The sequence below is a fragment of the Rhipicephalus microplus genome, chromosome X (assembly GCF_043290135.1).
Source record: "Rhipicephalus microplus isolate Deutch F79 chromosome X, USDA_Rmic, whole genome shotgun sequence".
Lineage (NCBI taxonomy): Eukaryota > Metazoa > Arthropoda > Arachnida > Ixodida > Ixodidae > Rhipicephalus > Rhipicephalus microplus.
This window is the reverse complement of record NC_134710.1, coordinates 117,888,515-117,904,012: the sequence shown is the minus strand read 5'-3', so window position 1 is coordinate 117,904,012 and position 15,498 is coordinate 117,888,515. Positions and strand designations below refer to the sequence as shown.

At 45.4% G+C, this 15,498-nt stretch overlaps 2 protein-coding genes across 2 annotated transcripts in view; one reads left to right on the top strand and one right to left on the bottom strand.

Annotated features, from left to right (window-relative positions):
* LOC119176357 (protein BANP) overlaps positions 1-11,304 on the bottom strand; it is a 56,758-nt gene extending 45,454 nt beyond the window's left edge. Inside the window, exon 1 of the mRNA XM_037427598.2 lies at positions 11,196-11,304. Coding sequence (XP_037283495.1) covers positions 11,196-11,236 — 41 coding nt within the window. The 5' untranslated portion in view covers positions 11,237-11,304. The remainder of the gene's footprint in view (positions 1-11,195) is intronic.
* Positions 11,305-11,450: 146 nt separating this feature from the next.
* On the top strand, positions 11,451-15,215 carry LOC119176358 (glucose-fructose oxidoreductase domain-containing protein 1). Its single transcript, XM_037427603.2, has one exon. The coding sequence runs from the start codon at positions 11,718-11,720 to the stop codon at positions 12,864-12,866; it is 1,149 nt and encodes a 382-aa protein (XP_037283500.1). The 5' UTR covers positions 11,451-11,717; the 3' UTR covers positions 12,867-15,215.
* The last annotated feature ends 283 nt before the right edge of the window (positions 15,216-15,498 follow it).

Here is a 15,498-nt window from a genome sequence, read left to right as displayed (position 1 = left end):
ACGCGAGGTCTGACGGGGCTGGAGCGACGTCAACGCTGGCGACAGTCATGTTGGTCAAGCGGCCAAACTTCGGTGTGATGCGCCGAGATCTTAAGGTTTCAAATGTGCGGCAGTACAGGATGACGTCACTCACGGACTCCAGACTGTCCTTTGCGATGAGGTACTGGCAGACGTCCTCTACAGTTCCTTTCAGAAGGTGACCCACTTTGTCCTCTTTGGTCCTCCGAGGGTCCTGGGCCTTGCACAACTTGAGTACTTCTTCAATGTACGTTGTGCAGGTTTCCCCAGGATCCTGAGCGCGCTGCATCAGGGTTTGCTCGGCACGCTTCTTTTTGGCCGCCGGATCTCCAAAGTACTTCCTAATATCGTCGACGAACTTCTGCCACATTGTCAAGCTCCCCTCGTGGTTTTCATACCACACAGACATGGCTCCCTTAAAGGGCCACTTACCAGGCCCCATACCAAATTTTAGTTAGACCGTGGAATTTGTTGGGTGTCGGGAGAAGAATATTTTGCCACAAACATATTTTGAATCGGTTGATTTCGAGCTGAGAAAACTGTTGTTATTTTTAATCGGCGCAAAACGAGGATGAGAGGAGGCGAGCTTGGAACCCTTGCCGCTCCTCTGCATAGCCTTCGCAAGTCAAATCTATTCCCTGCCCTCTCCGGCATCCGACCGAGGGTCACGTGCACATTATGTGCCCGAACAAGCCCAGTCTCCGTACACGCGAGCGTTTTTTTTTTTTTACCAGCATTGTTTTGATGCCAACTGCCTGTTTCTGTGGAATGGTTTGAAAACACTCATTTAGACACCGTAAAATAAATGAGGAGGTCGTGAGATGAGCACAATCAGTGCACGAACGCGTAGAGGCGTTCCAGGGTTGTCGTCTGCTCGATGCGCTGACCGCGGAAACGAACACATGCGAAACGCCGGCACATTAACCCTGCATCTCGTTGCAATTCACAGGGGAAAAAATTTAAAAAAAAAGAATGCTTACACTCCTTTATTGCGTCTCATTATTTATCTAGAGATTTATTAATTTTTTCAAGTAACAAATACATAAACTACGCACGTTGTGTTAAATAATTTTTGCCAATCTCATGCCACTGTTGGCAATGTCAGAGGATAGTCGTCTATGCAGAGGACCAACGTCACTACATTGCCTTGTACGTAGGGCCATTCATACACACACGTCATGCCCTCATACTCTGGGCGCGCGCCCGCAAAAGAAAGGGTGAGCAGCGTTCATCTTGAAATTTGACCCATTTACGCAGTGCGTAGCGTTCCAAATTTTGGCAGAAGTGATCATGAACGCCTCATCTACGCATTGCGCTTGTCAGCTCAAAATTGTGAAACTTGGTGAGTGGCCCTTTAAGGAAGAGGCCGACATTGGTGAGCTGACCGTTGGCATGCCAACCATTGAACCGACTTGCCCGTTGGTAGAAGCTCAGCCATGCATCCACATCCTCACCAGCTTTTCCTGCGAAGGTTCGTGACTCGATGTGGGGCTGCCATGGGTGACTGGAGGCGAGCAGTGTCACGAGACCGCTAGCAAATGCCACATGATCTTAGTCCATGTCGGAATCCATCTCTGGCAGCAGACCAGCAATTCATCTACTTCCGCGAATCACCACATATTGAATCTCTGCAGTCGGTGCGTCGTCGTTCGTAGGGAGCGCCGTTGTCGTACCCTGGCACCTCCACCAAACTGTTCCGATGAAAGATGTTTATTTAAAGATGGGCTGATGAAAAGAGGCTGAATGGCTGCCGCCCTGCACCGATCCACTCGCAAGACAAGCGTTTTCTCTTCGTCCTCCCCCTCGCGTTAGCGTAGCAATATGCATCCTCGTTGACGCTTGGTACATCTCCATCCCGCAACTAACATCCATGATAAATTTATTAAACAAACTATTGTGGTATCTGTAGATGTTAACTGCCAAAGCATAATCAGAGAGAGAGAGGCATAATAGCAAGATGAGCGCCGCATATTAAAAGCGGAAATTGGGCTAAGGGCAGCATTCCTGGGCCTTTTAAAGTGTGATTGAACTTCGTGGTATCTAAGAAAGGGCGTCGTGCCACCTCTGTGCATGGGAATTCATATCAAAGTGCGAGCACGTCAATGAAGTTCTCTTTCTTAATATATATATATATATATGTATATAACCGCTAAGCTGCGTCTTTTCCCAAATACGTTTGGCCAATTGGAAAAACTTCTTCGGATATTTATAAATAGATCTCATTAATAGTGTCAAAACACGGAAAAATGAGCCCTTAAATATACACTTTTTTCCCTTATGTATGTAAATATGTATGTATGTATATATATATATATATATATATATATATATATATATATATATATATATATATATATATATATATATGTATGTATGTATAAGGGAAAGAACTGTATACCTAAGGGCTCGTTTTTCCGTGTTTTGGCACAATAATTATGAGACCTAACAGACAGTAATGCCAAGGAATGTATCGGGGAAGTTATTAGAACAAATGGAATGTAAATAAGAAGAAAAAAAATGTGGGTGAAAAAATAACCAGCCGTGAGCAGGAATCGAACCTACGACCTTCGAATAACGTGTTCGATGCTCTAACCACTGAGCTATCACAGCGGCCTTCCCTCTTATATATATATATATATATATATATATATATATATATATATATAGTCGGCTGCACCATTGTAACGAAGAGAAAAGAGACAACACCTGACCCTGGGCCACCTGTTCTTATTCTGACTTCGTCCTTCTCTTTCTCTAGCCGGGTATGCGCCTGTGCCTGAGCACTGCTTTTGTCATCATTACACTCGGCCACGCTGCATGCTACTTACTCAAAGACCACGATCACCGACTCTTCGGGCTTAATGCCCAACAGCACCGCGGACCTGCGGTGTACCATCGCGCTACTCCGCATCGAGACTAACGAACTGACAGCGTTGATCGCCGGGCGAGCTCCTACAATGTTGCCAGCATTGTGTGACATTAACGCAGTGTTGGATGTAGCTGCCTCAATATAATATATTTATATATATATATATATCCCGGCTGACAGACAAGTGAGGTAGGACTGGCGAAAGAGCTGGTAAGCCACTGGGTAGCCCATACAAGTAGGTCAATAAAAAAGCAACTTCCCCCCACAATGTAGTCCATAAAAAATGATAGACTACAAAAAGTGATGTACAACAGCATAAGTCAGCTTAAGTGATAACTGTGCACATTATACAATTACATCTGATTAGACAGACAAACACCAAAACAGTTCTCTAGATATATGGCATTTGCACATCCAAATATACAATTAAAACTTTTGAAGATATTTAATATTATCAAATGTGAAATTGTTATTTAACTGTGTCAAAAGCTCATTAACACTAAGAAAGCAATACATGGCTTATCTACTTTTGGTAAATATTTGCTCCTCATATTAAAGCACATCCAATCTAAGGTACACTGACAAATTATTCAGCTCCAGTCAATGCAGATTCCTAGATATGATAGCTGCACTCTGATGCAGGCAAAATACAACCAGGCCTCTATGCTGCTGCCTTAGTTTGTCCTAACTACAGTTCAAAATTTCAAGCACCTTTGGTGATGTTACGCTGCAGCTGTTCCACTTTCAACCAACCATAGAAAATCAAAAGAAATCAGTGAGTGAGCATCACAAGGTTCAAAAATTATTGTGGTTGCTCCTCAATTGCAATTGTGAAGTTACAGGAAAGGTTGATAGTATTGAGTGCTAACTTAAATGTGGTGCTGTGGCACCCTTGCAACAATGCAACATGCATAGGAACAGTAAGTAAGTGCATTAAATTCAAGACTGTAGGTTAAAGTCACAAGCACTATTTACGAGCTATGGGTCGAAACATGAAACATTCAGCCACGCCTGCCCCATGACCATAACCTCCTAATATCACCACAGAACTCAACATTGTATGCCATGGTAGCCATATTGACTGAAACTGCAGTGGCTTTGGCACAACCTGCTATCGGTTACCCTTTATTATCTTACCCTATCAAACAGTTAGTAAAATATTGTTGCGAGTGACTGTTTATTTACAGATGAGGTGAAAAGGCGTTGTGAAATAGCAGCGTACTTCTGAGACAGGCCAAGAACGCTTCCACCCAACCACACAGTCCAGGCGCCGCTCCACTACTCTTCTTGTTCTTCCACGCCCCGTAGGCTCGCGCATCTTCGTTTCATTTCCCCCGGCGGCAGACGAAGCTCGCCGAGCGAGTTAAATAGGCCTATGATGGTACTGTTTGAGGCGGGCTACGTGAACAACTTGCGTAGTGCGCGAACGCTGGTTATTGGCTGTGACTCGGGCGACAACGTAATTCACGTCACTGAGACGAGTGACTATCACGAATGGGCCGGTATAGTTTGCTAGAAACTTCCGGTACAATCCTTTTCTACGAACAGGAGTCCACAGCCACACGTAGTCTCCAGGAGAAAACTCTACGGGGATATGCTTGGCATCGTAGCAACTCTTGCTGTGTTCTTGCGAAGACAATGTTCGAAGGCGCGCTAGTTGACGTGCTTCTTCAGCGCGACACAACGTCTGAGCGATGGACAGATCTTCCTGATGCGAGAAAGGTAATAGAGTGTCCAGAAAACTCTGTGGATTTCGTGCGTAAAGCAGAAAGAAGGGTGAATGTCCAGTAACTTCATGCTTGGCGGTATTATACGCGTAAGTAACAAACAGTAAGACAGCGTCCCAGTTCCTGTGGTCAGCATCAACGTACATCGATAACATATTCGTGAGAGTTCGATTTGTTCTCTCAGTGAGACCGTTAGTTTGCGGATGGTAAGGGGTGGAGTGGCGATAAGAGGAGCCACAGAGGCGCAAAATTTCTTCAACCACATCGGCCATAAATTGTCGTCCACGGTCACTGATGACAACCCGTGGAGCACCGTGACGCAGTATGACCCGTTGTAACAGAAAAGAAGAAACAGCGGCTGCTGTGGCCGATGTCAGTGCGTCCGTTTCCGTATAACGCGTTGAATAATCCACGCACACTATAACATATCGGTGGCCCGATGGAGTCTTAGGAAGGGGTCCGAGCAAGTCAATGCCGACTTTTTCAAAAGGGGATGTCGGTGGAGGGATGGGCTGCAAATGACCCGCTGGGGCAGTGGTGGATGGCTTGTGGCGCTGACATATAGCGCAGCTGGTGACGTACTGTTTTGTGGTCTTCCACATTTTTGGCCAGTAGAACCTCTCACGTAGTCGATGCAGCGTACGTGTGAAACCGAGATGACCGGATGTTATGTCATCGTGCGCAGAACGAAGGACGACCTGGCGCAGGCTTTCCGGCACCACTAGAAGCAACGGGAGGCCATCGGCTGAATAGTTTCTTTTATACAGCAAGCCATTTGAAATTTTAAAGTTCTTGTCGACGGAGTTATGTGCAGCTCCGAGCAAAGGTTTCAGAGTAGGGTCCCGCTGCTGCTCACGTTTGAAGCTGCTGGTATCTGGGAAGTCGGACGAGACAGAAACTAAATAGTCATCAATGTCATTGTCGTCAGCATTGGTGTGTACTGAAGGAAGGCGGGATAAGCAGTCGGCATCTGTGTGACATCGTCCGCTCTTATAGGTAACAGAAAAGCTGTACTCTTGGAGGCGCAACGCCTAACGAGCCAGCCGGCCAGACGGGTCACGAAGTCCCACAAGCCAGCATAGTGAGTGGTGATCGGTCACTATTGTGAACTCGCGGCCATGTAGATACGGTCGGAACTTCTGAATGGCGAAGACGACTGCTAAGCACTAGAGCTCGGTGACGGTGTAGTTCGTCTCTGCTCTGGTCAGTGTCCGACTGGCATATGCTACGACGTGCTGGCGACTGTTGCAGAGTTGGACCAGCACAGCACCAACACCTAGCCCACTAGCATCAGTATGAAGTTCAGACAAAGCATCAGGATCAAAATGCTTTAGGATGGGTCCTGAAGTCAATAAAAACTTCAGCTGTTGAAATGCTGCCTCACATTTATCATCCCACAAGTACGGTGTGTCTTTATGAAGAAGGGACGTCAGTGGGGAGGCAAGTTGTGCGAAGTTCTTAATAAATCGGCGGAAATATGAGCACAGACCCAGAAAACTTCGCAGGTCCTTCACTGTTCGTGGTGGTTCAAAGTTGCGAACCACTGCGGTCTTCTGTGGGTCTGGTCGCACGCCTTCTTTATCCATGAGGAAGCCTAATACGAGGGCTTGACGTTCTCCAAAATGACACTTCTTTGAGTTTAAAACAAGGCCAGCTTCGCGTAAGCATTCAAACACAAGCGACAAGCGGTGATTATGCTCTTGAAAAGTCTTGCCGTAGATAATCACGTCATCTAAATAGCACATGCAAATTTCCCATTTTAGTCCACGGAGTACTGTATCCATAAATCTCTCGAATGCCGCTGGAGCATTGCACAAACCAAAGGGCATAACGTTGAACTCAAAGAGACCGTCTGGTGTTACGAAGGCCGTCTTCTCTTTATCTGAGGGATGCATAGGAATTTGCCAATACCCAGAACGCAAGTCAACAGAAGAAAAATAGGAGGCAGAATGCAGGCAGTCCACGGCGTCATCTATACGTGACAAAGGGTAGACGTCTTTTTTTGTGATGGCATTTAGGCGACGATAGTCTACGCAGAATCTCCATGAATTATCCTTTTTCCTCACTAGAATGACAGGAGCTGCCCATGGACTACACGATTCTTGTATGACGCCCTTCTTTAGCATGTCTTCAACTTGCTCAGCGATGACTTTCCTTTCGGAAGGCGAGACACGATAGGGCTTCTGGCGTATTGGTGGTGCTTGGCCTGTATAGATGCGGTGTTGCGTACGTGAAGACGGTGGCGTAACGGTAGACGTCTCGTCTTGGGCAAAGTCAAAGACTGAGGCGTAGCGTGTGATCACCTCCTGCAGCAGCGACCGTTCAGTTGATGGAAGTGACTTGTTAATCATACGGTCAATGCTGGCAGAATAGTCGCGGTACGAGTTGGCGTGGGGTTTCTTTCCATCCACCGACAGTTGGAGTGACCGTATGGTAAGAGTACTTTGCTCTTGAAAGCTTGCCAATTTAAGTCCTGCAGGCAGATATATGGGCTGCGCGGAAACGTTCACAGTCCACAAATCGGCACAACCATCGACGATGAGCACGAGGCAACGAGGCACAATAACGTTTTTCTTAAGGGCGTTACTGAAGTTCGGCTCGGCTAAACCATAGTAAGAACCCGCTCAAGAACGCGAAGAGTTTACACGCACAAACATTGCGGTATGTGGGGCCAAGCAGACGTCTTCAGACACGGAAAACACTTCCAAGCAGTCATCAACGGTATCTTTTGTCAATGGAGGCGGCAACACGGGACGAAAAATAATCCCACCACTACCACAATCTATAGTTGCACCACATTCCCGCAAAAAATCTATACCTAGAATGACGTCATGGGTCGCTCGTGCAAGCACCGTTAGTTCCGCTCGAAACGTTTGATTTCCTATAGAAAGTAAAACAGAACAAACTCCAACCGGGCTCAACGTTTCTCCCCCTACGCCGCGGAACGTAGCACTCCGATTCCAAGCAAACATTACTTTCGTCCCTAGGCGATTTTTAAAAGACATGCTAATTATAGAAACGGCAGCACCGGTATCAACTAGTGCAACAGTACTCACATTGTCTACAAAAACACTCACTTTGTTCTCAACCATTACAACACAAGGGGGTCTTGCGGAAGATGATTTTGCGGCCTCGCCCCCATTGGTCGCACCAGTTAGTTTCCCAGTGGTGGTGGCGTCTTCGAGCGGCGACGCGGAGACGGGGATCGCTGTTGGCGTGCTGGTGGTGGGGTAACGCTGCGGTCGGAGCAAGGCGAGTCAGCACGTGCTGTGTGTTGCTGTTGGAAAGAGCCCTGAAATGGTCGAGACTCGCCAGCAGGTACATAGGGCGTGTACACGTTGAAACGTGGAGCTCGCTGCTGGCGACGGTAGCAGTACCTAGCGATGTGTCCAGGTAGCCCGCAGTTGTAGCAAGTACGGGTGTCGCGTCTAGTCGTCCCCGGCGAAGTAAACCTCGTCGGTTGATAAAAGCCAGGCGATGGTGGTCGAGGAGTGAATCGCTGTGACGCAGCTTGCCTGCGTTCCTGGTTTCCGAGTGGTCGTTCACTCCTCCGTTCGAACCGATCGGTGTAATTCGGGCGAGGCTCAAAGTAGCTCTGTCGCATCCGAGGTACCAGTGGTTCACGGGGCCGTTGGTCGAATGCACACTGATGGCAGACACTAGCGGTGTCCACAGCTTGCAGTTGAGCAAGTTCTTCCTTAACTACTCGTCTTATAAGAGAAGAGATCTCGTCCTGCGATGGAAGGTTGACACTTGCAATCGTGGGCACGTTGTCAAGACGTCCAAATTTTGGTAGGACTCTCCTCCTCTTTAGGGTTTCAAACGCTCGGCAGTGTCTCCTAAGTCGGAAGGTGTGTGTAAGTCTTCCTTAGTGATAAGGAAATTGTACACGTCTTCCGCGATTCCCTTGAGGAGATGACCTACCTTGTCTTCGTCACACATGGTCGCACTCACAATTCCGCAAAGCTTCAAGACGGCCTCGATGTAGGTGGTGCATGTTTCGCCAGGTAATTGAGCCCTGCGTGAAAGCGTTTGCTCCGCCTGCTTGACCTTAGCTGTTGAGTCACCAAAACACCTCTTCAGCTCGTCCACGAAAATGTCCCATGTGGTCAATGCACTCTCATGGTTGTCGAACCAAAGAGACGCGGTGCCGACGAGAAAAAACACCACGTTCTCGAGCTGCTTAGCAGTGCTCCAGCGGTTGCTGCGACTCACTCTTTGGTAGTGCTTGAGCCAGTCGTCAACATCGTCATCCGGCTGCCCCGAAAAGGTCCTCGGCTGACGTTCCGGCATGCCGCAGCGATCTTGTCCTGGTGGGTGAGCGTGTTGCTCATCAACAACGAGGTTGTTATGACCTGCTCCCGCGTCCTCCATGTCTGGTAGCTGTCGTGGCAAGCCTGCCAAGCGTCTGTTCCGTCGCAAAATCGGTAGAGCTGGGTCGTCCAGATCGATGTACCCGGCACCTTCCACCAAACTGTTGCGAGTGACTGTGTTTATTTACAGATGAGGTGAAAAGGCGTTGTGAAATAGCAGCGTACTTCTGAGACAGGCCAAGAACGCTTCCACCCAACCACACAGTCCAGGCGCCGCTCCACTACTCTTCTTCTTCTTCCACGCCCCGTAGGCTCGCGCATCTTCGTTTCAATATCACTAGCGGTCATCAATACAAAACATACACTGGGGCAACATGGCACAAGTCATACAAAACTACCTTTTCAGGTAGAAATTTAAAGACAGAACCTCAAAACAATGACAAATACTTGGACACAAGGTGTCAATGGAGTTACCAACTCAACAAGTGATCTTGCCTTCTAACTGCCTTGAGAAGATGAACAATTGTTAATACATAGACGCCATTGTCACCCCGTATTCTATGATTTTTCAACGTTGCATGTACACCCATCGATAACATGTGGGGTTTAATGCTCCAAAACCACCACATGATTATGAGAGACGCCGTAGTGGAGGGCTCTAGAAATTTTGACCAGCTGGGGTTCTTTAACGTGCACCCAAATCTGAGCGCATGGGCCTACAGCATTTTGCCACCTGCATGTACACCCATGAGCAAAAGTAGAGACCACAGAAACGCATGACAAAATTGCTGTCTGAATCATCCAGTGGCAGGCTGTCTGCTGTCGAAAGCGTAGCTCTGGTTGCGCAGAGCACTGCTTTTGACAGCAGATGGTTAGCCACTAGAAGGTGCTAATAGAAATTTTGGCATGTGTTCCAGTGGTGTGCATACTTATACTCCCGTGTGTGCCTCATATGAAGATTGCCAACAATAAATGCTCCCTTCATGTTACAACAGCACAAAATTTTGTTTACAAATGCTGACTAAATCAAGGGAAGACCCTTAAACGGCAATTCTGACTCTCTCACCAGGCAGTAAAGTACGGTCATGCACATTTTTCAATATGACCTGTACATACACATGCAAAGGTGGCTCAGAATAATTTATCTCCTTGTCATGAATAATTGTGAAGGGAAGTTTATTTGCCAAAAAGTAAAAATTTTGGTAATAACGTCGGCTGCTTATGACCAAGCTATTCACTTTTTCTGCAACAATATGTTTTCTCTAGCACTTTTCTCGTCTTGGAACTTAATTAACCTTATTTTCCTTTACAAATATGCAGTAAATACACTTCTGTAAACTTTACAATGTATAATGATGGTCAATTACTTTAGTTTGAATAGGACTTTAAGACTACCCATTTAAGAGAGACATCTTCAGAGATGTGGTGCATAACTGATAAGAAAAAATAGAAGCATGGGAGTATATTTTATATGATACCTTAAATAGACGGTAAACTTTAGCTCTAAACTTCGGCAAATTTCGTTAAAATCCGCTTAGAGACCTTCAAAAAAATACGTCTTTTCCACATGAAAAAGCCGCATTCGTGTCCAATAGTGTCTTCATAGACTTGTCCGTAAATAATTATTCGTATGCTTACTTCTTATTTTCTTATATTTATTTATATATGGCTAATAAGAAAAGATAATAATCGTAGTCAAACTTGTTATACAACCATTGTACCACACGTTTGCATTATTAATAGTAAAGACAATTCAATAAGTCAACATGAACACTACAAAGAGCCAATCCAACAAGCGCGCTTGAACACTGCAAAAATACAATTCAAGTCCGCTTGAACACTACAAGCCAAACTGTAGCAGGTCCGAATTTTGCCAAGGCTTCAAAATCTATTGGCAGAACTAAATACAAAAAAGACGAAACACAAGCGCCGACAACGAAGTGTTGAGTCTCCCTTTAAAGCCATGAACTGCTTTTCACTATCTGCGACCAACTTGGTCCATTGAAAATACTGCTTGAACGGTTTAGTACATCATCATGCAAGTACGAGCTTGAAGAAAGAACGCCCTTAGAGGCACGTCTTTTCCTCACATGTTCATGTGAGGAAAGTACGCAAAGAAGCATATATGCCGTGTTACGGAGCGTCCTTTCCTTGTTCAACAGAAGTCAAACATTTACAGACACTTGGCATTGCCGGCATACTAAGCCTGGATTACGGTACACTTAACCCAGCACTACAAGAGTACCATGACTAATTTGCTAAACTCACTGGTTGATAACACTACCATGCGGTGACCATCGTGTAATCATGTGTAAACGTTAAAAACTGAATAACGGAACACCTACCAGTATACTAGTAGGCTGCTACTACCAGTGACTGAATCTTCTGAGCGAGCCTGAGTCAATTTGATAGTCAAGCCAATCTGAATCAACGTTTTCTCAATTTATTTAACAATAATTAAACTTTTGCCGGGACAATAACCTTAAGTCGTATAGTTGGTCATTTTTTGTTGTCCAAAATAGTTTGATTTGCAGCGTTCAAAATTTCACCAGCTGATTATCAGATGGTAGTTTTTGTTAGGTAGCGCTACCTACTGGCGCAGGCTGCGCTTTGCGACCGATCGCTAGTTTTAATCGTTGTGCGCGGATTTCGCAGTAGCGTTCGATGCGCCCGTGGTAGTGATCTAAATGAAGTTTCGCCGAGGCATTACTAAGCTAAAGAGTCGGATTCTAGTCCCTCTAATGGTTCAAATATTATAGCGGGGCGTCCGAGCAGTCTTCTGTCGTGAACATGCTGCCAGGGGTAGGTGTTTTCGGAACTGGTAAGTCGGTGCGAGTGCTGGTCCCGTGTTTGCGCTCTCGTGGCTTCAAGGTAGAAGCCATTTGGGGCCGGACTATCGACACGGCGAAGGAAGCTGCTTTGGAACTGGGCATTCCGTTTTATACGAACAAGGAGGATGAGGTACTACTACGCAAGAGCGTCGATTTGGTGTTCATCATGTGCTCTCCTCACCAACACGCCCAGATCGCCGTCAAGGCTCTCGGAATTGGAAAGCATGTTTTGTGTGATCGCCCCGCTGGTCTGTCACAGTCGGAAGTACTTAAGATGGTGCGAGCAGCGCAGTACTACCCAACGCTCATATCGGTGCTTTGTCACAGTCTGCGATTCCTACCAGCTTACGTTCACATGAAGCGGCAGATACAGGACGGCTATGTGGGAACCGTGCAGATAATTGAGGCTCGTGTACACTGCGGTTCTCTCGTCCACGACTGCTATGACTGGACGTGTGAAGAGTCCATGGGAGGGGGTGTGCTGTCCACATTTGGTAGTCACATCATCGACATAGCGGCATTTGTGACGGGTCTTCGCGCAGTCCGCGTGCACGGCTTGACGAGGACGTTGACCAAGACGACGGACACGGTGTGTGGCATTCGGCAGGTGAGCAGCGACGACTTCTGCTCCTTCCAAATGGAGCTGAGCAACGGGGCGTACGCAACCGTCACGCTGAACAGCCACTGTGCGGGCCAGTTCAGCCAGGAGCTCCTGGTGTGCGGTACACGCGGCAAGCTGGTGGTGCGCAGCGGGGATTTGCACGGACAGCGCAAAGGCGCCAAGGAGGAAGTGCTGTACCTGGACGTCGAGGACCTGAAGCAGGCGCCTGACTGCGTAGTGCCGAAGCCGCACGCCAAGGGACTCGTCAAGATGGTCACAGCGCTGCGAGATGCTTTCGCCTCGCGTGCCAACGCCCCTGGTTGGGCCAAGGAGCCTACAGAAAGTGCTGCTAGCTTCGAAGACGGCCTCTACATTCAAGCCATTATGGAAGCCGTTCGCCAATCATCGCAGACGCGTCAGTGGGTGCGCGTGCAGTTGTTACAGGACGAGGGCCGCAACAAGGGTGCCTTCTGCAGCCTCTATCAGATGGCCAGTGCTTCCATGTAACTACTCGTTAGCTTTATTTATTGCATTATGACGCACAAGTTCTACACACCTTGCCACCTCCACAGCACAGGGATGTACAAGTGCAGCTTCATCGTGCTAATCATGCAGAGTCCGCACGGGTTCTAAGTGTACATAGCTCTCGTGAAAACGGTGCCACTAAATTACAGTTCCCGCTGGACAGATTACCACCTGCATTTATGCATCCTCTTTTTTTCACTCTTTTTTTCTGCCAGTATTTTCATGCAGGTGTAGCTGCCTTTTCATACTTACGGTGTGGCGAAGGACTGCACACTCAAAGTGTCCGCTGTTCTTGCTGGTTAACTTAGCACAGCATTTGAAGGTGCCTGAGTATGGAAAATTCAAAGCATCTCAGTAGTCATTGGCAGGTAGCAGCACATCATAGTCTTCTTGAGGCTCAGAATGAAGGGAAAGTGCAGCTGTGCATATGCAGGTATACAGCAAATTGTAGGTTGTGCTAACATTAACGTGATGATCCATGTGCCCACGCTGAAGCTACATGTGCATTGTTGGTCCTGTTGTGATTACAAGGTAGCTGACGATCTCAGGTTGCTTTTAATCTCTGCTGTCATTGTTGGTACCTGTTCAAGTTTTGAATGAAATTCTAGTCCTTTTCTACAAATGGCATGTAGTGCTTATTAAGAAAAGGGTGCAGAGGCCCTTTTGCCAATGATCTTGGGCATATTTTGAGGGATTTCACTGTTTGTGCTCACTGCTGCATTTATTTTGTTTGGCAGCTTGTTCTCATTTATACAGTTGTTTTGCGAATCTGTAGGTGCTTCTTTTTCTTTTTTAATTACAACTCTGACATGTAATGTGCATGTATAACACACACACACAGATATATATATATATATATATATATATATATATATATATATATATATATATATATATATATATATATATATATATATATATATATATATATATATATATATATATGAGATCTAACAGACAATAATGCCAAGGAATGTATAGGGGAAGTTATTAGAACCAATGTAATCTAAATAAGAAGAAAGAAAAGTGGATGAAAAAATAACTTGCCGGGAGCAGGAATTGAAGCTACAGCCTTCCAATAATGCGTTCGATGCTCTAGCCACTGAGCTGTCACGACGGCTATCCCTCCAGCCACATTATTGGGTTAATATGTGAATTTAAACGTGGGAGTGTTAGTCAGCGCTATCTGATCTGTAGCCATGGCATCTTGTGTGAAACACCCTTTTATGAGCCTGTGTGGCGTCACGTGGCACGTGAACTTATTACGAGCAGGCAGGGGACCAATATTCCCTCGTATACAACCTAACGGCACAAGTCTGCCAGTACGAGACCCTTGTTAATGAATAAGGGAAAGAAGTCTATACCTAAGGGCTCGTTTTTTCGTGTTTTGACACTATATTAATGAGATCTAAAACTATATTAGATCTCATTAATATAGTGTCAAAACACGGAAAAACAATCCCTTAGGTATTCACTTCTTTCCCTCCTTATATATATATATATATATATATATATATACTTACACACACACACACACACTTGTTTTCTCTCTATACTGTGATTGTCAATTTTCACATTCTTGTTCTAAAATGTTGCCATTGCAAAACGTTGTACTTAATGTAGTGCCTCCCAAGCTAATAATAATAAGTGTAACTGCTAGGCAAATGTTGTAAAACATTTTAGTGTTTTAAATCTGCAGACCTATTAGAATGCAATAAAGTTTGAAGTAATTAGTTAGCATTGTTGACAGTGTCCTTAATCTTCTATGTTATTGAACATATGAGATTGTCCCTGGCTTATTTATTATCAACTTACCTGCCCACTTCTTGCTATAATAATAATAATAATAATAATAATAATAATAATATTATTATTAGAAATGTCTTTTTTATTATGGCTGTGTTTAAGGAATGCTGTAATGCAGGGACCACTTCTCTATGGGCACTGTATATCGTTCATGATTGCTGTCATCTAATATTGAGGCATTTGTTATTTTCTTGATCCTGGTGTAGTCTCATATTTAATTGGCTTTAAGTGTATGGAATAGTCAACATGCGTAATTATCTGAAGATCAAGTGTTTTCTCTCCACTTTAAGTGTGTCAAAAACTAGACTGTCTTTTTGTGTTTGGCAATGTCTTATCTCCTTTTGCCTCTGGAACTTTCGCACAATTTTGTGTTGTTAAATGTCTGTGACATGTGCAACATAATAAATCAATGCACCCACAAAGCATGTGCAAAACAGCATGTACAGATAATCTTGCAAAGCTTATTTGGTAAGAGCAGAAGTTTTATGGCCATGTCAGGTATTAAAAGGCTGTATGTGTGATTCACTGCCTGGACTCTCCATGCTTACCTTAAAATGGTGCAGTAAATAACTTGAAGGGGCAAAATACACATAATACTTAAATTGCTTTTTTTTTAAGTGTCCTGTACAACTTTTCCAACAGAGGTAGAGTTTCTGGCTCAGGCCACGCCAATGTGATTTGGTATAGATTTCCCTGTGGTACCAAACAATTCAAAACGTAACTAAGGGCAAGTCTGAGCATGGAAGTAGCTTAAGCTGTTTTCTGTCTTGATCCAAGGCTTCCAGTGGTGAAATATTAACTGTAAAAG